At 39.4% G+C, this 23,355-nt stretch overlaps 1 protein-coding gene across 1 annotated transcript in view; it reads right to left on the reverse strand.

Moving 5' to 3' along the window:
* Positions 1 to 458: 458 nt before the first annotated feature.
* FAF2 (Fas associated factor family member 2) overlaps positions 459 to 23,355 on the reverse strand; it is a 63,759-nt gene continuing 40,862 nt past the window's right edge. Inside the window, exons 3-11 of the mRNA XM_011362244.2 lie at positions 18,447 to 18,581; positions 16,876 to 16,952; positions 14,231 to 14,369; positions 12,530 to 12,615; positions 12,341 to 12,432; positions 10,628 to 10,805; positions 9,176 to 9,347; positions 8,439 to 8,582; positions 459 to 3,663 (exon numbers count right to left, since the gene is read on the reverse strand). Of these exons, the coding sequence (XP_011360546.1) occupies positions 3,481 to 3,663; positions 8,439 to 8,582; positions 9,176 to 9,347; positions 10,628 to 10,805; positions 12,341 to 12,432; positions 12,530 to 12,615; positions 14,231 to 14,369; positions 16,876 to 16,952; positions 18,447 to 18,581 (1,206 nt within the window). The 3' untranslated portion in view covers positions 459 to 3,480. The remainder of the gene's footprint in view (positions 3,664 to 8,438; positions 8,583 to 9,175; positions 9,348 to 10,627; positions 10,806 to 12,340; positions 12,433 to 12,529; positions 12,616 to 14,230; positions 14,370 to 16,875; positions 16,953 to 18,446; positions 18,582 to 23,355) is intronic.

A 23,355-nucleotide genomic window follows, 5' to 3' on the forward strand; every position in this document is an offset into this window, starting at 1 on the left:
AAATGACAGTCCTTAAGAAACTGAGTATTACTGCAAGAAAATATTCCTTTAAAATACTCCCACGAGAAAGAAACAATCACTTAATGACACCTGTGTCAGGTGCTTCATGCCTTTATTCAACTTAATCTACAAACCTAACCTGAGGCAGATGGTGTGACTTTCATTTACAGTTGGGGACACTTATACTTGGGAAAGCTGAAGAACTTTTCTGAGGTCAAAAAGCTGACATGCAAGCCCCAATTGGATCCCAGTCCATGTGCTTTCTCCCACACCATGCCACCTAAGCTGCTGTTTTCCATGGGAACGCATTACAGAAGATGTAACTTCTCTTTGATTTTCTCTTGCTTCTTGGCAATGCAACGCCCTCTTCCCGCCCCAATGTTTTCCAACCTTTCCTTCACACGTAGAATATCTACCACCTCTCTCCTAGACAGAAAGACCCACAACTTGTTATGAAATTTTTTGTTATAAAACATTTAATGTTAACCTACAATACAATGTAAACTTTTATGAAAAAAATTTAAAGTACACTAGATTTCTTCAGTAAATTACACGTAACTATTCAGGTGCAGTCCAAGTTGGGGCACTGCATCCTTTGTGGATGGACTTCCTGTTGCCACGTTCCTCACAAGTCCTGAAAAACTGGTTGTGAAGTGGGAATTCTCCTTCAAGCACCAGATACCCCCCTGATTTTGCATTCTGGGGGCTATCGCTCCTTCCCACAGTCATCTTCTGGAATTCTTTCCTTGGTCTTGGCACCATTAGCAATTTTCATAATAACTGCTCAGCTGAAGATTCTAGGTTCTTTTCAGTTTCAAGAGATATTCTCCCCTGGCCATCTCTTATCCAAACATCGTAATGGAGGCAAGGAGAAAGAATTATTTGCTGCAGGAAATTCTGCAGAAGTGGAAGAAAAGACTAGAAGGGCCCCACTGAGGCTGCAGAAATTCAACTGACTCCAATGGTGTCTTCGCTTGGTCATTTCCCACGGTCATGCAGCTGAATCTGCAACTTCAGTCTGGGGAGTGCAGAACAAAATTTGACACAAGTGTTTTTCTTTAGTTGATGACTTGCCATTTGGAAACAACAGTTGAAATCACCCAGGAGTGACTTGGAAACAAGAGCAAATGCTTGCAGATCACCAGCTCAATATTTTCTCCCTCGCAGGTCCCATCAAGTTCCCAGAGGTCCCTGGGAGTAACATACAGATTGTACTGGCATTGACAAAATGTGCATCTTTCCGGAAGGAAAGGAGATGGCACCTAGGCAGCAGCTCTAGGGTCAGCAAGGAGACAGAAATGGGGTCTGGGTAAAGCAGGGCTATTTCAATACAGGCTAGTAAGGAATATGTGCTTCAGGAGAAGCCTCTGGAAACCTAAAGTAAATGTGTAGGCTGTCCCAAGAGTTGTACCGACAAAAACAGAAACTTTTAAATATTCTGGCATCTGACCTCTTTCACTAAACAAGTTATCAAAAGGCAAGAGGCATAAAGTGCACATTGTAGAATAAGATGCAGATGGAATAAAAGAAAAAAGTAGACAACTTCCCAAAGAGGTGTGGGCAAGGTCCACAGTACACCCCAACCTAGCGAAGGTCCTGAATTCCCCGTGGTACTGCCAGGGAAACAGCTGCGAATTCACTGGGGGAGGGAGGCTGTGAGTTAAGTGGAAAAACTTCTCTTTGCATAGTTGTCAGCAGGAAGCAGACTTCACACAAGGTTGAGTGGAGAACATAGTTTATCCTGGTATTCACTCCAGATACATTTTATGACAATAGAAAGCGATTTCACACTCATCTGGCCTTGGGACAGCAGGAAACAAAGTGTAAGAATAACAGGTAGCCAGAAGCAGAATGAAATTTCTAGAGATGGTGCTCTAGACACCCGTGCCAAGACCACACTGGGAAATTCTCTGGCTCCAGAGGTGACACCCATGAGGCTCCTTGCACTGCAGAGAACGGCAGCCAGGTCACTGCTGCCTAAGACGTCCTTGAGTTTTAGTTAAGCAAGAGAGGAAGCCTTTGGAGACCGCAAATCCAGCAAGTTTTGCTTTATCTTGACAGGAACCTCTGGCCTCACAGCATGCTAAGAACTAGTAACTTCAGGAAGTTGCAGTGTTCTGACGAGTCTGCACCAGTCTAGCTATGGAACACTTTGGAATGCTTGTCAGCTCAAGCTGGCATCTGTTAAGACGTGGCCTGACCCATTTACCCATTTCTATAAACTCAACCACAGATGAGACATCCAGAGGTTAAAAAACCCTATTACTTCAACATAGCAATAGAGGAAGAAGATAAAAACTGCCTCCAGCAGGTAGCTACATCAGAAACTGAAATCGGCCTTCTAACAGTTTACACAGGCTGAGAGTGATCTTGCTCCCCTCAAGGCCTCTACTTTTCTATCTTTAGACCACCACTACCACCACGTGCCCACCAAGAGAGGCAGAACACTCTCACAAGGTTTTGCTGGTTCCACCACAGGCCCTGCTAGTCCTCTGGAAAGGCACCAAGCTTGGCAATTCAGGAAAGCCCAGGGCTGGGCAGGAACAGCATGCATGTGTCAGAAGAGGAATGAAGAGCTGCTATCCTTTGGTTCAGACCCCGCAATAACCACCTGGTACAGTTGCCAAGGAAAAGCTGCAGTCATGTGTACAGAGAGCACATGGAGCTCACGGCGCATGTATGGGTGTGTCTGCACATCACAGCCTTTGCAGGGGCTGCCATCCCAGATCTCCCACTGCTCCAAGTGGGGTACATAGGTGGCAAGAAAGGACAGTAAGAATTGGACCGAAAAGAATGACCTCTCTGGGAACTTGAGAGGGGCAATGGCAGAAATAAGCACAAACCAGCCCGGGGCACTTTTATTGTACTCTTGTGGGCTAAAGAGCACAGGGCATGAATTCATGGGTTTAAGAATTGGCTCTTTATCAAGTAAAGAAAAAGAAAATACACCTATGTCAGCCTCATTCCTTTGGTCAATACAAAGCAACAGAAAAAATTGAAGTTATTCATAAATTGTGGGAAGTTCAAGGAACATCTGAGCTGTGCCTTCTCTTCCCTCTTCTCCGGAGGCAGGAGAAGCAAGTCCTTAGGAGATGCTGCAGTAGCTGGTTGATGGAGATTTTTCACTTTTATTTTCCATAAAAGCGAGAATGAATGAGAACTAGTGGGAATGTCCCCTCCCCAGCTGGGACAACGGCTGGGTTGGAGGTGAAGAGTCTCCTCTCGCTGGAAGGTATGTGGTGCAGAGGCAGTAGGGAAAAGGTGGGCTTGCCGGCTGGGACGTCCACTGCTAACCTCGTGTGCACAGGTGGTGGTGACTCTTGCAGGCAGCATGGTTTCTGATCCTTCCTTAGGATGCAGCAGTTTTTTTAAAAAAAATATTGTATTATAATAATAATAATATGAATTTCTCTCTTTTTTTTGTTTTTTTTTTTCCATTTCTCTTAGGGATTGGGGTGGGAGGGGAGAGGAAGAAAAGTGTCATTCGTCTGTTAGGTCCTGAACAAAGAGAACTTCTGTGTGGCTGAGTCCGGCCTCCTGCAGCGTGGGGGGGTTGGGCCACTCCTCTGAAGGGATGCAGGGCAGCACGCGCCGGGGAAAATTAGCTTCAATCTGAAACTTTTCAGGGCTTTCTTTTAAGGAGAATAAGAAGTCGTGGATTACCTGCAGAGGTCACACAGAAAAAGAAGGGCAGTGAGAAAACACACACACACTTCTCTCTCTCTCTCTCTCTCACTCAAATCAAGTATCTCCCAGATCTCCCCAGGATGACTGAGACATGAAGTAATTATACTACATTGGAATTCTACTACGAGGTCTTTCACAGAGTAAATTCGTAAGGCAGCTCTTTAAAGAGATTTATGACACAGTCCTTTGCTAGTCCTACTCTGAACTGATTCATGTTTCTTCTTTGACAACCTGATATAAAGCTAAAAAATGTTTATTGAGAAGAAAAGTTGGAAGTTGGATATGATTTCCTCTGAACCAGCTGAGAGTGAGCTGCCAGTCTGATGTCCCATCATCCCAGAATACTTATGTATGTCTTATGAACAGAACAATCTCCATAACCATAATACTGCCCTCAAAATCAGGAAATTTAATTGATATATTACCATAATAATTATTTAAGCCCTATTAATTTCCATCAGTTGCCCTTTATAGCAAAAAAAAATCCAGTATAGAATTGTGTTACATTTAGTTGTCATATCTCCTAAGTCTGCTCTTTTAGACTGGAGCATATCCTCAGTCTTTCCTTGACTTTCACAAGTCTTAAGACTTGTCAAAGGACAAGTCTGGGCAGTTATTTTGTAGACTGTCTTTCAATTGTTTGTCAGGATTAGATTCCGGTTACGCCTCTTCGGTAGGAATATTACAAAAACGAAGGTGCACTGCGCTCAATGCATCCTATTCAGGTGAGGGCATTTTCAATGGATCCCATTACCTATAATACTCACTTTGATCACTTGTTTAAGGTGGTGCCTGCCAGGCCTCTCCTCCATAGTTGCTCTTTTCCCCTTTGTAACTAATGAGTATTTTGTGGGGAAGTATTTTGAAACTATGGAGACATTCTGTTTCTCAAACTTCAATTTACTTATATTATTATAGAGTCATGATTTCCTACTTTATTCAACAGGTTGTAATATTACAATCATTATTTATATAATGTTCAAATTGTTCCAGATGGAGTCAGAAGGAGCCCTTTCGAGCTGGTGTCTGTGTCTTTCTGACATGTCTCCATTGTTTTTTGAATAATTACTTGCTTTCTGGCACAAGATGCTCCAGGATGCTCCTGTGTTTTCCCCACCTCAGCCCTGGAAGCTACCATTTCTCCAAGGAGCCCTGGTTTTTCCCAATGGACAATGGCATTATGAAAAGCCACAATCTAGGTGCTAGGTATGTTCACTGCTACTGAGGTGCCGCCGCTGCCAAGCAGTCTCCTGGAGGAAGCTGGAGAAGATAGGTACATACCACACACCTACATCTATATGCCAGATCGCCATATACATATATCAAAGACCAATTCATCACCCTCTGCACTCGGTCTGGCTTCAGCATTCCAACCCACCTGGGCCACTCGGGCTGTGACTTCTTTGCATTGGGCTATGCCATGGGAACCTCTCCTTAACTTGATGGAGATATGACACCTTCCACATGGACCGCTCCTCTGAGGGAACACCCTCCTCACTCTGCTACAGCTCTGACAAGGTACAAATTCCTAACCAGAAGTAAGGCAACATCAGGAAAACTCACAGGCCTAAAACTTAAAATGTGAGCTACCTATGAAACAGGCCACCTTTATCTTCCTGCCTCTAAATGCTGCATGTTAAGAAAGGCACACGGGATCTGCCCCACGGCCCTCTTTCCCTAGCACTCTATTTCTGACTAAGAGATGCACTGTGAAGGCAACGCCAAACTCCTTCAGCTCAATCTCAAAGATGAGGAACACGGCATTCATGTAACCCTTACCTTCTGAGAGAATTTCTATGTTCTTTTTGTTCCACTTCTCATAAGTTATTGCTCTCTGTGTGAAGCAGTCCTTCCTTCACTTGTCTTACACTTACCTCTTTAGAGTATTTAAGGGGCTACAACTCCAGAATTTAAGGAGTAAACCCACGGTCCCATCTAATTCATACATGATTTTAAACTTCTCACATTTTAGTCTATCAATATCAATCATTTTCAGTTCCTTTCTCTGACTCTGTAATTTCCATTCACTCTCCTTCTCTTCTCTTGAGATGCATCAATCAGACTTGCACCAAGTATTCCTGGTATGAATCCAACATGGATTTTAAGCAAGGGTGAAACAATACTTTGTTGCCTTTCAATCATTGCTTGAGAATACAGCAGTCTCGTTTTCTGTAGGGGGTATGCTTCAAGACCCCCAGTGGATGCTTCAAATTGTGGATAATACTAAACGCTATATATATATTATTTTCCTATATATACATATCTATGATAGTTTAACTTAAAATTAAGCACAGTAAGAAATTAACAACAATAATAAGATGGAACTGTAACAATATACTTAATAAAAGTTATGTGAATGTGGTCTCTCTCTCTGATAACCTACCTGACAACCGAGAGTGGGGCGGGGAGTGCACAGCGTGGACATGCTGGACAAAGGGATGATTCATATCCCAAGTGGGATGGACCAAAATTTCATCATGTTACTCAGAATGGTGTGAAATTTAAAACTTACAAAGTGTTTACCTCTGGCCTTTTCCATTTAATATTTTCAGACCACATTATGTGGATGACAGGTAACCAAAACTGCAGATAAGGGGGAACTACTGTACTCAACAGTGGTACAAAACTGGTATTTTTGGTTACCACCGACAATGGCTAACATCATTAAGGGACAGATGGCATCACAGAGAAGGTCCATTTTGATTCGCAATGGATAGAAAAATGAGTTCTAGGCTAAATATAATTTAGATTCTCTCTTATATGCTTCGTTTAAGAGAAAATCAGCTGCCATTTTTCTGCCCACTCACGGGGCCTGGGAGATTTGTCTAGTTTACCCTTTATCTTAGTATTTTAGCGCTATCAAGAGCTGAGCACTATGTGCAAACTATTTCACCAAATATTCATTCGTCCTTGAGATTATGAAGGGCAGAGCTCACTGGAAGACAACACAAGAATCTGTAAGAGCACTAAAAAACTAGAAATTATTCAGTCGTATGTTATTAACTCTATGAGTGTCAAATTAAAAAGGCTAGCACTGCCTCTATACTTCTCCTTTACCCTTCTTTCCCATCTTTGAGCCTCATCCCCATTTACGATCAAGTCTCTCACAGTCTGACGTTTACGTTTCGTTTTTTAAATAACTTTTTCTGAGAACCTATTTAAAAGCCTTCAGAGATTAAGTAGGCTTTGGCCACAAACCTATTCTGTTCCACAATTTTAACAGATTTTCCTCAAAAACTCTCACAAGAGTAAATTCTGGTTAGGTTTTTCATACGTATAACAAGACTTTGGGGAGTAGAAGCTCCATAAAGCTCAGGCATACTACAGTGCAATCAGTGAACGTGGCTGTAAGCTAAAATCCATATGCAAACCAGTAGTTAGGACACATGCCAGGGGAAAGGACATCACTTAGGAACTGCCAACTGCACAGTAGATGCTGTGTGAAGCTCATTTTATCCTAATTAAAGAATCCAAGGCTAGAGATGTAAGTACCTTTCCCCAATATAAACAAATGCATAGATGAGATAAACAAACAAAATGAGGAAGCTATTTGCTTCTCACTCAAGAGGATGCCTCACAGCTTTTCACTCTGCTTTAGCTCTCTGAGTCTTACATTCCCTTCTGGCCTGTAAAAGCTGCATGAAATCCAGAACCACATCTGTCATTCGTATAATCTCTAGAGTACCAAACACAGTGCCTTACATATCTTCGGTTTGAAGTTATTACAGTTCCATTTTACAGATGGGCTATGTAGGCCCTGCAAGATTCTGTAACGTGACCACTGTTCTCCAGTTAAACAAAGAGGGGTAATAAATGTGCTACCCAGCCTCACTTGACTGTAGTGCATCCTCATTTCCATTACGCAATTTACTCCTATTTCCAGTGATCAGGGAAACAGCAGAATCCCCTGTAGTTGTAAATTTGAAAAACCAACTTTCGATATAAACAGAAACTTCTTTTCGGTTATAAATACCAAAAATAAGTTAGCATTTGAGTGCTTACAATGAGCCAGGCACAATTTCAACACTGTATATATGAACTTAATCCTAAAAACCACTACCCTATCAGAGTGTCTATTACACCTGTTTTACAGATGAAGTAACCGAGGCTTAGAGATGAAGACAAGTGACCAAGGAAATACATCTAATCACCTGGGAAGAATGAGAATTTAATTCTCGTTCTGTGAGACTTTAATAAGAATCTCTACTTTTAAGTACTTCATTATGGAATGACAAACACTATTTACCACTTGTGCGTGCCAGATATACATGGCAGCCCCACAAAGTGGGTAGAAAGGGCCTAAGTGGGTAGAAAGGGAAAGTGACGACTGCATGCGAAGTGCACGCACACTTCTATTCTGAGGGGTAACTCTGCAACTCCTAGGTCGGCGGAGACAGATCTTTCTCTACAGAGCAAGAAGTTCCGCTGAGATTCTGAAACCAATGCAAACCAAGCAGCATGGCAGAGCCTCCCTTTTCAAACAGACAAGTCTTGTGGGACTTCTTGGCAAGGAACCATTTCTTTCTTAGCAGAGCTCAAATGTGATGAAAGAAAACTTTACTACTGCTGAGTTGGTAGCCATAACTGAAGGCATCTATGATAGTTCTCTGCACTCTTCTCTCCATGCTCCCCTTCCTCTCCAGTTCATCAAAGCAGCAGATACACCAATGAGACTCTAGAGACTCCTTAAAAGCCTCCAAGTCTACAGGTCAGACTCTATATACACATCACACGACTCAGGTGGTCCTTACTGTTAAAGACTGTGAAAAGTGGAATCGTCTCTCTACTCGAGAATCATTAGGTAATTTGAAAATGATCTTGACACTTTCAGGGTCATCAGGGGAAGGCTCAGGGGGCAGGCACTCCAACTTCCTTTCCTTCTCCTCCTGTAAATTCTGTACAGACATAAAGCAAAGGTGAGGTTACGGCTCCAATAGGGAAAGAGGAAATACAATCATCACGTAGGGCTATTGTGCAGTCAGAAGACAAATTAATAATTAATATCACAAAAACTTCTTGGGAAGAGTCCGAAACAACCTAATTCAAAGTACTATTGCATCACATGTATTATTTATTGACTATGTTCAGGCATTTAGCTCTTTGAAATAAAGGGGATGACTAAAAGACACTGGCTATAATCAAGAGGGAACACATAACGAAACAAGGTCATGAATGAAACACCAAATGAGCTAACACTGGGACTAAGAACAAATATTTAAAAATTACTGCTGTTAATAATAGCATTGTGAACCACTTATTACCTCTATTTACTTTTCACTGAGCAGAGCTATTTCGCCTTTTACTCACTGTTGTATTTTTTTAATTAAAAATATTTTTTAAATTTAAAAATATTTTTATGAAAATGTAGTAAATATAAAAATGGCAAGGAGAATTTAACCCCCCCACAATCTCATCATCTTACAGTTTTTTCGTTTTACACTTAAGAAAAGGCCAGTCTGGGAGCCATGGGAATAGACAGGTTTGTTACCCGTCGCCGCCGCTCCTCCGCCAACTTTTGCTGTTTCACCTCCTCCTCCTTCCGCCGCTTCCGCTCTCGCTCCTCCCGCTTCTTCCTTTCTTTCTCCTGGTCAGCCCTGAGAGAGGCCAGGTACGCCTCATCCTGCTGCTGCCTCAGCACCTGGGTCTGGTTTCGTTCTTCCCTGCAGGCAGGTCAAAAGTACAGAAGGAGAAGAGCAATTTCACAAAGCTCTAGGCTTTCTTTTTTTCTTTCCATTTGGTTTTGGTGAAAATAAAGCATAAATTTAATTTTTTACACTTATGGTAACATACAGCTAGTGATGAGTTGTGTTGGGGTCTATCTGCTTTAAATGTCAAGTTTTAATCACTATCTTTTTCCTTCCCATCACCCATGAGATCTAAAGAAGAGCTTTCACTTCATTTTTTTTCTAGTCTCAACAATATCCTTAGTTATGTGACCTCTGTTCAGGTGGTCTTCAGATGTTCTCCAGATTGACTGTTCTATAATTTGGTTGTAATTTTGATGTGATCACAGGAGGTGAGCACAGTGTTTATCTTCCCCACCATCTTGACCAGAACTCTTGTGTTTTCTTAAATGGAAATTTTGGGGGGTAAAAAGATTGAAATCTTGGCAGATGACTATTTTACCCTACCATAAAGTAATCCAAAACAGAGCATGGCAGAATCTGAACAAGCCATCTCTTTAACCCGGTATAATTTGGCAAAAAAGAAATGGTAAGCTTTTCCTTCCTTTTTTAACTTTCCAAATTAAACTATCTTTTTTCCTCAAATCTAACACAAAAAGTAGCACAGTATTACTGTTATAAATGATCATTAGATCATATTTTACAGGTGCATACCCCTTTGGGTTACATTTTTGCATATGTTGCTTTCATAAAACCAATAAACCATATATGCACATTTTAGAAAATCTAAAAATGCAGAAATACTTTATTCAGAGTTTTACTAACCAAAGAGAAAACACCAACATTTTGGCACATTTCCTATTTTCTCTCCAAAAAATTGTGTATGCATATAGAATTATGTGTCTATATAATTAAAAAAAATACATACCAGAATGTTAAAAGTGGTGGTAGGATTATGGGTGATTTTAAATCTCATCTTTGTACTTGTTTTCCAAATTTTCTACAATCAATGTAGATTACTTATGTAATAGGGAAAAGAGTTTTATCCATTCCTCATTTGTTACTTTTAAGCTCTTTATATCATGGCTCAAATATTCTAAATGACATGATATATATTCTTGAGCGCAGAGCCCTTTCTTTTGACTGACATCTCTAAGAACAGATGACCTAATAGAGAATTATTTATTTCAAAGTACATAAATGTTTTAACACTAACAGACATGACTTTTAAAGTTGCCCAAGAGAGAGAAGTCATGACTGTGGGGCCCCAAGTCAGCCACCCAAACCTATAGCTGGTCTCTCTAGATCCCCTGTACCTTTCTAGGCGTTCTGACACCAGGTAAGTCTGGTTTGCATCCATAATAAATGTCAGTTGATTAATGAGGTCATCAGGTTGGATGAGGCCTTCAAGCCGTCCCACCACAGTCATCCTCCGGTCCTTCAGCATAATCATGGCCAGGAATGGATATGTGTTCTCTCGTAAAGCCTGTGAGACTGACGGAAAGAAAACCCAACAGATCAAAGGCAAGACTTTGGGATAAAACAGATCAACTCTTAAGATTTTCCACAATAAGTAATAGAGAACTGCTATAATCCCAGCTGGGAAAGAAGGGAGGTGTCATTTATTCTCTGTCTTAACTTTTTCCTCTTAGTTTCTTAATTTTTTTTTCTTTTTGTTATATATTTGTGTCCTTATTCCCAGGTAATTTGATAGAGTAGGACAGGCTTTTCTGATGGGGGTGTGGTTGTCATGATGATGCTAGGGAAGGCTGCAGAGTTCAAGGACAATGCCTATTTGATGGGCAGGAAAGAATCTATAAAGAATCTGTCTACTGCTTAGCATAATTTTTCCCTGTGGAAGGGGTCCAGCTTAAAGGGAACAAGGCTGCAAGTCTCAGACTTATGCTACTGGTGATGACCTCCACTATCTTCTGTCTTCTCTTCCCCTTATCAAACCCCTTTCTTTCACCATGTCTTTTTCTTCCCCACAAAAAGGAGCAAGCTTTTCTGTTTCAAAGCCATACTAGAATGGCACAATGCGTGCTGCGGGAACTTATCAGATGTTTAAAAATGAACTAGGAATAAAGACTCATTGCAAGATGCAGGCAAAACATCTGCTGCATCTCTGGTTCTCAGGATGTAGCATGGGCCTGGTATGCTTATATACACTCAAAAGTTTCTGAATAGAGGTAGCTACAAAGTAACTACATTATTCTTCACTGGTTGCCTTTATATCTTATACTGTTGTCTTAAAAATACTTACCTCTAATTCAGTTATTTTTAGCAAAGATCTGAACTTTCTGAATCTGTACCAGCAAGCAAGGTCCTCAAACAACTAACTCATTGTACAAGAAACTCTATTAAAATTACTGGTGACGAAAATAAACTCTTTAGTAAGAATTAAGAAGTCCATTAAGATTAAAGGCAAGCTGCTGGCCAGGACTGGGTGTTTTTAAGAATAAAATAGGCTCTGGCTAACTATAAAGAATGGGCTAGATTGGGGGACTGGGTGGAAGAAGGTGAAAGAATTTAAGAAGTACAAACTGGCAGTTACAAAATAGTCACAAGGATGTAAAGTACAGCATAGGGAATATAGTCAATTATATTTTAATAAATATGTATAGTGCCAGATGGGTATTAGACTTATTGTAGTATCACTTCATAAGTAATATATATGTGTAACCACTATGCTGTATACCTAAAAGGAATATAATATTGAATGTCAACCGTAATTAAAAAATTAAAAAGAACAAGCTAGAGTCTGACAGACCTGAGCTTGCTCCAAAACTTGCTAACTGTGTGATCCTGGACTGGGCTTAGACTCTCTGAACCTGTTTCCTACACTATAGAGTGGAGGTAATACAACTCCCATCTCTCAGGAGTGCTGACAGGATTAAATGAGATAATGTATAAATAGCAACTTAGCATAGTATCTAGCACAGAATCATCATACCATAAATGACAAGCCTTCCCAGATCATTCCAAAGACATCCCAACTATCACAATGAGGTAAATGAAACACAACTTACCCCTGTAGCCCTCAGGTCTGTTTGTGGAGCATGCCCAGAAGAGCATCCTAGTGTTTATTAGAGAAATAACTTCAGGGGCACAGAGGGTGTTGCTGTGGAGAGATGAAAATGACACGAGAAGGACTTGCTCACTGCGAAGTCTCAGCAGATAAGGTCAGAAAAGAGAAAGAAAACAATCAATCCACTTACCGACAGAATTCGTCAGAGTCCTGGTGATCATCTCCATGAAGATAAACCAAAAGAAAACGAAGCTCCCGCTTGGCATCGTTCAGTGCCTGTGGGAAACAGAAGATCGCTAATTATTATGATGACTGTGCCCTGAGCTTTTAATTAGGCTAAGGGTCCTAACGGATAAAGCTATATATACAGGAACAAAAGGAGAAATGAAGAAAAAGGTGAGCAAGAAACCAGAGTGCTGGGCTCCTACCTTCATACCCCTGACATTTTTATCCCTATACAAAGTCTATGCTAACAAGCTTTAATAAAAAGGTTTTAGTGTTGTAAGGATTTAAATTGTATCAAGCACATGAGAGTAGACAGGCTGACAAAAGTCCCCAACAAATCACAGAAGTCAGGTGTTCCTATGGTATGAAGGAAGATAAAAACGGGAGAGTCTGACCATGTGAAAAAGGTGAGGATTTTGCCACTTTACAGCTATAACATCTTTGTAAATAAAAAATACTGTGAAGATGATCCCAGGCCATATACCAAGCAGGGATGAGGGACTATGGGACCCAAAGGCATTCTAGAGTATGGGGTTTAAAAGATCTTCAACAACCAGGCTAGTGCCTCAGATTCCTGTGTATGCTTTTCCATTTGCATAATCCTGAGATTACAATTCAATTATGATTTCCTGAATGACCAATGGTGGTCTTCTCTCAAGATCACAGCAAAGTGTCCATGAGAAGTGCCTCTCTCATTCAGTATCTCTAGCACTGAGTACAGTGCCTGGCATATAGTATGTGCTTAATGCTTGTTGAGTTGAGTAAGAGCAGCCAATGAGGGAGAGTATGAGAAAAAGCAGATGTAAGAGAGAATCAAAGTAGGAAGCAAGAGTAAGCATGTTTCTTTTTCTCCAGATAGATTTAGGAATCCTGGAAGCTAGAGAATAGAATCACCCTTTGGCCTATATTCACAGTGTTATTTCCATATTTTTCTCTAGCAAAGATATGCCTAATACCCACAGACCTCTTAATTTTCACCCCCTGAGGTAGCAAGTCAAAAGTCTGCGTGGTTTGAGTTGAATGAGATCTGCTGTCTTGAGTCTATAGTCTATACCCTTAATTCAACTCTGTGAGGGATTGAAGGAGACTTTAGGCTTTACCTTCAAGGATCTAACAGCCTGGGATGGAGAGAAGGCACAGACACAACTAACTAAAACATAAAGAAGAATGTGAAATTGCTATAAACTTAAAAACAAAGTTATGAAAGCACAAAAGAAAAGATTACTATTTTAAATTGCAAGGCGGGTCAGGGTAGGGCACAATAATTGGGAAAGGACATAAGAAGGGAGTGACATGAACTGGTTAAAGGATGGGTAAGATTCCAATTAGCCAAAATGTGAGTATGGCATTGCAGGTGGAGGGAAAGGTAAAAGCAAAGGCACAGAGATGGGAAAGTACAGTTTGTTCAGGAAACGGTTTAGCTGGAACCTCAGGTACTGGGGAAACAAGTTACACAAGAAAGACCTCAAAAAGAGGCTGGGATTAGATCAAGGAGGACTCAGCTAAAACATCTGATTTATTTTCTTGATTTCTCCCCCCCCTGTAAACAGTGAAGCTATTTAAAGGTTCTGAGTGAAACAATGACACGATCAGTTCTGGGCTATCCTTCCCTTTGCAGATAGAATCATGTCAATATACTGGCGTCTGTACAGTTTGTGGCACTGACCTGGCTGTACGTTCCCTGGTAGAAGACAGGGTGTGCCCTCCCATATTTCTCTTCGAAAGAGTGCATAAATGAAACAATGTCCCCAACAGGGTCAGTGACCCGGCTGCGAGGGTCAGGCCGTATAAAACGAAGAGCAAACCTGGGGAAGAAGGAATAAATATCATATGAATCGACTTACTGTCGTGTATACAGAGTGGACCAGTTTGTAAAGATTCCTGTACCACAGCCAGAGGCATGGCAGCAAAAGGAGGTGAATGGTCTGGGAGTGGGCCATCAAACCTAAGAGTACAGTCTAGCTAAAAAGCTGCAAAGCACCAAGTGTTTTTCCACTGCCTGTTCAAGAATTCAAACTACTAGGACTGTAATTCCAACAGTGGCCTAAACAAATCCTGAGTGCTTTTTGCAGAAAAATTTAGGGTTAGAGGAACTGGGAAAGGAAGATACAATATCCAAAAAGACCACGGGTCAAGCTGTGTCCCTAGACTCTCTAGAATGGCACTGTCTAACATAGGAGCCACTAGTTACATGGCTATCTAAATTTAAAATAATTAAATAAAACGCAATAAAAATTTCAGTTCCCCAGTCGCTCTAGTCACATTAACTACCCAACAGCCACATGTGGGTAATGGCTTCCACACTGGATGGTGCACTTATAGATCATGTGCATCATCACAAAAAGTTCTACTGGACAGCGCTGGTCTGGAACAGAGCTTGGTTTCTTCTTGGCTGTCCTATTTGCCTCTCCCTCTCCTTTCTGTTTTAGTGCATATTCCCAAGCTATTCAAATTACGGACAGGAACTTGAAATCTGAACTTGGCAGTCATGACTTACTTGCCTTTCAAAGCGGCAAGTAAATTCTGCTTGGTGATTTATGGTTGATGTCATCCATGGAGGAAATTATAAAACTGATCTAGAGTACACTGGCAGATTTGGAGACCTGGCAGCCATTAAAAGGTTACCACACATCTGTTTCCAAAGAGTCCATCTTATCATATTTGTATAGTACCATCTATTTATCCTTTCAGTTTCCACAGAAGGTAAAGGGGCAGAGGCTTGATAAATCAATGTGCTACATAATATTAAACAATTGTTTGGATGATACAGTTGTATTAAAATTAATAACACATGCCATGCACATTTTTTTCCCAAGGAAAATAATATTCATATAACTTGAGGAATTTTCAGTACAGAAAAGGTGACTAAACTATGACTTTTCTTACCAAATCTTGAGCCAATTCCTTATCCCCTCAAATTCCGTGTGTAAACAATTTCACCTGGAATTTCTCCAGAATAATCAAATCAAAGTGATTAACACAAACATTCCAGAGCAAATTAGAAACAAATGTAAGAAGCTATGTATGTGAGGGAGTGGTTAGAAATCCTTTAGAAGATTGATGTTTTCATAGCTTTCTCTGAAATTATTTTTGATTATTTTATTACTCTAAGTTTCACCTTGATAAATGAATGGATAAAGGCTTTAACTTTTTTATTTCTCATTATGATACATTTTCATGGCCTACATAATTTACGACAATCAGCTTTTTAAAAAAATAGAGATGTCAACTCAGTCTTCACTATGATTTTTAAGGTTTTTACATGCCCATTCTTAAGTAAAATAGGGGTGGGAAGAGTACTAACTGGTTAACTGGTGACCCCTAAGAACTTTGCTAGAGCAAGGAAGCCATTAAGCAGGTAGTCTCATAAAACGCCAAGTGGCCAAGGTATAGGTACTGTCTGATCCTTACACTTCTGCAGCTGCTGGGTCCTCACCTCTGGTCTCTGCTCCCTAGGGCAAGGCAAAGGCCATCCCATATTAGGCGGGAGGTACATGATGCCCTATATACAAGACCCAGACCACACATTCCTAGCTCCATCTCTTTGCCTGGATGCCCACAGACGTTTCAGTTCCCCATAAAGCCTAAGCGTGGGTTCATCTACTACTGAACTCTAGACCAGACAGCCCAAGCCTGATATGCCAGCAACTTGGGCCCCCTTGGACATTTTCTAGTCCTGGCCCCTCTGTAGCTTCCAGAGCTGAGCTCTTTAAAAGGTACATGAAGGAAGCAAGAAGAAACGTTAAGGTGTGAAGCAAGGGGTACACATATGGAAGGGATCCAGTGTCAGCATCTATTGGTAGTACAGACAGAAAATTGTATTGGAGTGTCTAGAGAGGTGAAACTTGGAGGAGATATCTAGAGAAAAGTAATCTCAAAGTAAAATAATTTGTTGGGATTATAAGTAGTCAGATGAAGTTATAGATGGTTTAGGATAAAAGTTACAAGGAGTGTGAAGCTCACAGATAATGGAGGTTAGAAAGGGAAGGGTGTGAAGATTAACTAGGGAATGTAGAGGTGACAAAGATGGTGGGAGAAAGCAGGATAACAACATATGCAGGTAAATTGATTCTTGAAAATGAGAGGCAAGACTACTTGAAAACAATTCCATTTCGTGACATCTTTATTATGTTGTATAATTTAAAATATTTTCATACTATATTAAAAGATTGTTTAGAAAAGAGTATTCATTCAATCTAATGACAAACTGGCAAGTCAAAATTGATAGTGCATAAACTTTATTCTAGTCTACGTTTCAGCTCCAAAGTCTATCTACCCTCTTGCTACTAACACAAATACAAAGGTACGTACCTAAATATATCAAGTATTGTGTAATAGGTAAACCGGAATGGAAGCATTATCAAGTAATAACCCCATCCAAGCAGCCCCTGAAATTCCAAAAACAAAGTTAGATACCATTCGCTCAATCTCTAATACCTTACAAAATGGCTGGTTCAGATTTTTACTCTGCTTTGTCCTTTCATGTGATCTTTTTGCAATACAGTTCCCTCTTCCTGGCCACCTCATCCTTCAAAAAGACTAACTGCCTTTGATCTCATTTAATCTAATACTCTAATATTTTCCTGTTATCACATAATTTTTGTATTAAATCTGCTTCAACACTTTTTCTGTGGCTACTTACGTTAGTTATCAAATTCATTTGCAAGTTTTCCTTCCCAAATCATAAATATTCATTCTTTCTTTTTTTCAGATTTACACATTAAAATATGGTATATAGAAATAGCAAGAAAGATAACCACTATTACTACCTTGGACATCTGTATATAACTGACAATCATATTAACCTAATTGTAAATCCCTATATTGCTGCTAATCTTAGCAATGATGTTACTTATTATTTTAACAATGTTGATTACTGCTGTTATTGTTATTAACTAGCATATATATCTGGCTCTACAGTTCACAAGCATTTCTTTGACACCATATTGTGTAAACCCAAGACCCTTCCTATGTCCATAGCCAGGAAGCTCTGAAGCCTCATTAGGGTCCCAAACAGCATCAAGCCTAAAACAAACTGAGGACACGCTGGGCATTAACAGGACTACTCCCTGAGCCATACAATAGCTCTAGGAATCTGCTCTTCTACTTCAAAATATCCAAAAATGACAACTTACAAACTCCATTTTTAAAACAATGTCAAGTAACCCATAAAAAGGTATCATGATGAAGGAAATTCTAACTCCTGCAAAGTTAAAGGGAGTGCTTTCTTGGAGTTCTAAACACAAGTATAAGAGGTGAGTGTAACTCTAAGAGAAACTCCAACAAGTTTTCCAGAGCTCATTATCAGTACACACATGTGACGTCTTTAATCAGGCAGTCAGCAATGTGAAGGGGGTGGATCAGCTCTTGATTCATCTCTGGATCCCCAAAAGCAAACTACCAGGTACACTGGAGCATTCCTAAAGGCTTGCTGAAATTTAAGTGAACTACCTCCTTGTCTTTAGTCCTTCAAGACTAATTTCAAAGATATGGCTAAGGCTCTAAGTACTTCCCTAGAATTAACTTAAAATTAAGTAAAATGAAGAAAAAAGAACTCAGTAAACATTCTAACTTAAAAGTGGAAGATCTATTAAACATGTAGCAAACACTTTTAGATATGCAAATAAAACTAGTGTGTACAGTACATAAAATTTTTCAAATAACTGGCAAAGAAATGAAAAGAAAAAAAGATACTTACTGTATCAATTTATTAAGGAATCAAGGAAAAATGATCAACCCAAAAAATCCACCAAGGAGCCAAGTCTAGCTAACAGGTTTACATTCTGAATATTTCTTTTGCTCTCATTATACAGAGGTCAACAAAACCAAGTGAATGGACTTATAAAAAAGGGGAAATTCCAGCTATGAAATTAGTAACTTGCCCTTGGCTGTGGTCTTGAGACAACATAGCTGTAGATCCTGTTGTCGGCTGTATTAACCTGCAGGGGTCGGGATGGAGGCGGGTTGAAAACACTTGGTACACCCTCTTGCTCATTCAGTCTGTCCTGTACAGCAGCCTGAAAAGGAAAACAGAGTAGAAAGAGTTTCTGTGATGCTCAAATCAACTCAGAAGAAGGGATGAGGCAACTGTTGCTTGGTGTTTTGAAACAGGTCACCTGAGGAGTGTACTTTCACTGCAATACGGTTCACTTGCTATGGTGGGAGGCAACGTGTGGTGATAGCTCCAGAATTCACACAGCAGAGGAGCTCCATTTAAGCAAGCACACTGCTTTTGTTCAGATGGCACGTGTACAAGCCTAAGGAGAGTATACAATGTAGATAGTGCCCCTAGGGCTGTGCGGTGGAGCAGTCCTGATGGGGGCTGTGCGATGGAGGGCTTGGCTTTGGGGTTGAGAAACTCAGGTCTGAATCCTAGCTCCACCACTCAGAGGAGTTGCTTGGCTTATGAGCCTCAGTTTCTCCATGTGCAAAGTGAAAGAATGATATTGCTCAGGGTTGATTTGAAAATTTAATGAGAGGACCATACATAAAGATCCTGATACAATTCCCAGTAGTCAGATGATACTCAGTAAAAAAAATCTCACTCCTGTCTCCATTTTGCCCCTGAACATGAATATCTGTCCCAGTGTAACAAAAATTTGGTCTTAACCTGAGAGAAGTCTGGTCTTTGCCTTTGACTTCTGTTAGATATATCATACCTGATAGGAGTGTCTTTGTTACCAAATCTTAGGGTGGGGCTGGCCATAGCAGAAAAACCAAACCCCGTGATGGAGGGTGGGGACTTTGGGTAATGCATTATCAGTCAACCTGAAGACTGAGTTCAATCTCAGGCAACCAATCAAATCAATAATGCCTATGCAACAAAGCCTCAATGAAAACTCTGGACACTGAAGCTGAGGTGGGTTTTACTGGTTGGCAAGACTTCATGCATCTTGTCACACATCTACGCCAGGAGGGTAACGTGTCCTGATATCATGAGAGGAGTACAGAACTTTGTGTCTGGAACTCAAGACGCTGCCCAATGTATCTCTGCCTTTAGTTGATTTTAATCTGTATCCTTTCTCTGCAATAAACCATAACTGTGAGGATAATAGCTTTCAGTGAGCTATTCTAGTGAATTACCAAACTTGAGAGTGGTTTTTGGAAACTCCCTGAACTTGCAGATGCTCTCAAAGTGAGGGTGGTCTTTTGGAGGACCCATGTACCCTCTAAGCTTTACAGCTGGCTTTACACTTTGCAATGTGGCTAACTCCAAGTAGTCCTATAGTTAGTTCATGTATTTGAGTATTAAGGTACAATTCAATGAGGAAATAGTCTTTCAACAAATTGTACGGGGACAACTGGATATCCACATGCAAAAGAATGAAGATGAACCCCTAAATCACACTCCTAGATATATACCCGAGAGAAATGAAAACACAGGTCCACACAAAAACTCATACACAGATGTTTACTGCAACATTACTGATAATAGCCAAAAGTGGAAACGACCCAAACATCTATCGACTGATGAAAGGACACGGATATATTCATACAAGGGAAAACTATTTGACAATAAAAAGGAATAAAGTACTGAAACATACTAGGATATGAATAAATCTTTTATTGATTAACTGATTGATAAATCTTAAAAACAGTATGTTAAGTGAAATAAGGCAGACACGAAAGGACAAATATTGTCCGATTCCACTCTTAAGTGGAAAAGTCAGATTTTAGAGAGATAGAAAGTAGAACTGTGGTTACCAGAGGCTGTAGAGATGGGGTAATGGAAAGTAATTGTTTAATTACTTTTGATTTTCAAACAGACTTTCAGTTTGGGATGATGAAAAGTTCTGAAGATAGATAATGGTAATGGTTGCACAATAATGTAAATGTCCTTAATGCCACTAAATTGTACACTGAAAATGGTTAAAATGGTAAACTTTGTTATGTATATTTTACTACAACACACACACACACACACACACACACAATGAAGTACTGATACCTGCTATGACGTGGATAAACCTTGAAAACATGTTAAGTGAAATAAGCCAGTCACAAAAGACCACATACTATATGATTCCATTCATACAATAGTCCAGAAGAAGAAAATCCAGACAGAAAGCTTAGTAGTTGCTTAGGGGCAGGCTGGGGAGAGGGGAGTAGAAGGGATGGGAGCAGGAGGGTAATAGCTAAAGGGTTAAGGGGTTTCTTTTTGGGGTGATGTTCTCAATATGTTCTAAAAAAATTATGTAATGTTTTAAAACTGACTGTGATGATGACTGCATACAACTCTATGAATATACTAAAAACTATCAAATTTCACATTTTAAATGGGTGAATTGTTTGGTATCAACAAAGCTGTTATTTGAAAACCACAACCGACAGCATTTGTCGTCAATTATAAAATTAGAGCTTTCAAGCAAAAATTACAGAAATGTAGAAAACTTGTATTTGCCATTGTAAGCTTGACAGTTTCCTAATACCTTTTAAAGGCTTCTCTGAGAAGTTTCGTGGTGCTATTAACAAATCACATTATACAGTAAAATGCATCAACATTTGGAAGATTAATTCAGTGAACCAATATTTTCCAAATAACCAATGCATGACGTTATGAAATCATGCACTGGTAAAAGATCAAAGTTTAAGAGAGACCAACAGACTTCAACATAAAAGAGGATGAAAAGTTCCCTGATGTGGTTTTTAAATTCCGTGTTGCAATTAACCTTTAAGAAGCTACCATAGTATCAAAGAATACCTACAGTTATCTGAAAAGGCTACTGAAATACTCCTCCCATTTTCAACTTCGTGTGTGGGTGAAACCAGATTTTCTTCACATACTTCAACTAAAATTATGTATCACAACAGATTAAAGGCAGAAGCATGTACAAAAATTCAGCTGTTTTCAATTATGTTAACATACAGTTTGTTTTTTTTAATAAACTAAAAAAATATCAATTTTAATTTGCAATATGGTAATAAATATCAATAGATATAACCCATATAAAAAGAAGCCCTTTGGAGGCTCTCAATAATTCTTAAGACTGATATCCAAAAGTTTGATAACCTCTGGTTTATTTGCAGAAAAATATACATATATATGTATTTAGACTGGATTAAAAATATCTGAAAAAAATCAAAAGAAATTGTTAATATTGCTACACTATGTGTGTAGGACTAAAAAACAGTGGTAGGGAAGTGATATGAGTGGTATTTTTTCACACTTCATCTTTGGCTTTACTTGAATCTTTCATTTTATTTATTTATTTATTTTTATTATTTTGACAGCAGAAGAGAATAGCTTTATTAGAAGCAATATTACACTTCCAGACATGAAAGCAGGCCTGAGCAAGAGAAGAGTGGCTCAAAGGCCTGCTTGAACTTTTTAAAACTAAAATTATGTTATATGTTTGATGAATTACTAAGACTAAAGTGAAAAAAACTATAAATACAGAATAATCTCATTTGTGTGACAAGAAAATTATATATAAATCTGCATAGCCATATAAATGAACATAAAAGTCTGAAAGAATATACACTAAAAAAATTTTTTTCTAATCCACCAAATTAATTTTAATTTTGTTTTTTTTTTTTTAAAGTATCTAACAGTGTTTTGATTAAGGAAAGACAGTTCAGTGCTTTGTTAAAACAACGACAAAGACAGAAACAACAATAAATTCTTGAAGAAATGTGGCCAGGTGTCAAGTGATTTACAGCTTTGCCTCTATGCTCACAGCAGAGCTCATTCAGATAAAGTACTTTGGGAAAAATTGGGATTTTATCAAAAGAATCAGTAAAAATTTGGTTTATTCATTCAGAAGAGAGAAACCCAGAATGTGCAGTGTGCAGGTTTCCCCTAGAATAAACCCTTTCTTGTCACCACTGACTTATTGGTTTGTTTCCTTCAACAGACTTTCTTTTGTTGTTACAATTCAATAGTAAGTCATATATATATTTTGCATTGTATGTTTGCCACACATAGTTATATTTCTTTCTGTCACCACATATTTGACCCGTTTTACCCTATCTATCTCCCTCCTCCCCCTCCTCTCTGGTAAGCACTAGTCTATTGTCCATGTCCATGAGTCTCTGTTTGTCATGTTTGTTGCTTTTAGGTTTATATCCTACATATAAGGTGATATCATGTATATACACTAAAATTTAACACTAGCTATCCATGAAGTGATGGGATTAAGGATGAGCATTTTCTTCTTTATGTTTTTTAGAATTCTTTGCCTGTGTGGGTATGCACATACCCGTGCATTTAATATTTCTGTAAGTCATTTCATATTAAAGGATGGCTAACATTATACCAGATAATTGTAAACCAAGAAATAAATAAAGCAGGAGGCAATATTAATAAATCAAACTAGAAGATAAAGCAAAAAGCAGCATTTGGTATTAACAAAAGATATCACAAGAAAGTTCTAACAGCCATGTGTCTTTATGTGTCAAATAAAACAAACTATATAAAACTTAGAAAAGTGTCTCCCACCGAATAGACACAGAATTTATTAGTGTATTTTATCTGCATCACGTACTGCCTTTCCACAGCATGCACAAAAAGCAAGCATTCTCTTCGGCGTATCTGTTATTAACACTGGACTAGTTGGTATACACCTATCATCAGCACAATAAACTGGGCTACAGAACCGAGAAAGTCTAAAAGGACATATGATGCACTAAAATATCAAACGTGGTTATCTCAAGTATGATTATCAAGAAGTTTCATGCCACCCTGAACAAGCCCAATCCCATCTAATCTCAGAAGCTAAGCATGGTTGCGCCTGGTTAGTACTTGGATGGGTGATCATCTAGGAAGACCAGGTGCTGCAGGTGTAGAAAATT

The sequence above is a fragment of the Pteropus vampyrus genome, unplaced genomic scaffold (genome assembly GCF_000151845.1).
Source record: "Pteropus vampyrus isolate Shadow unplaced genomic scaffold, Pvam_2.0 Scaffold74, whole genome shotgun sequence".
NCBI classification, from domain to species: domain Eukaryota; kingdom Metazoa; phylum Chordata; class Mammalia; order Chiroptera; family Pteropodidae; genus Pteropus; species Pteropus vampyrus.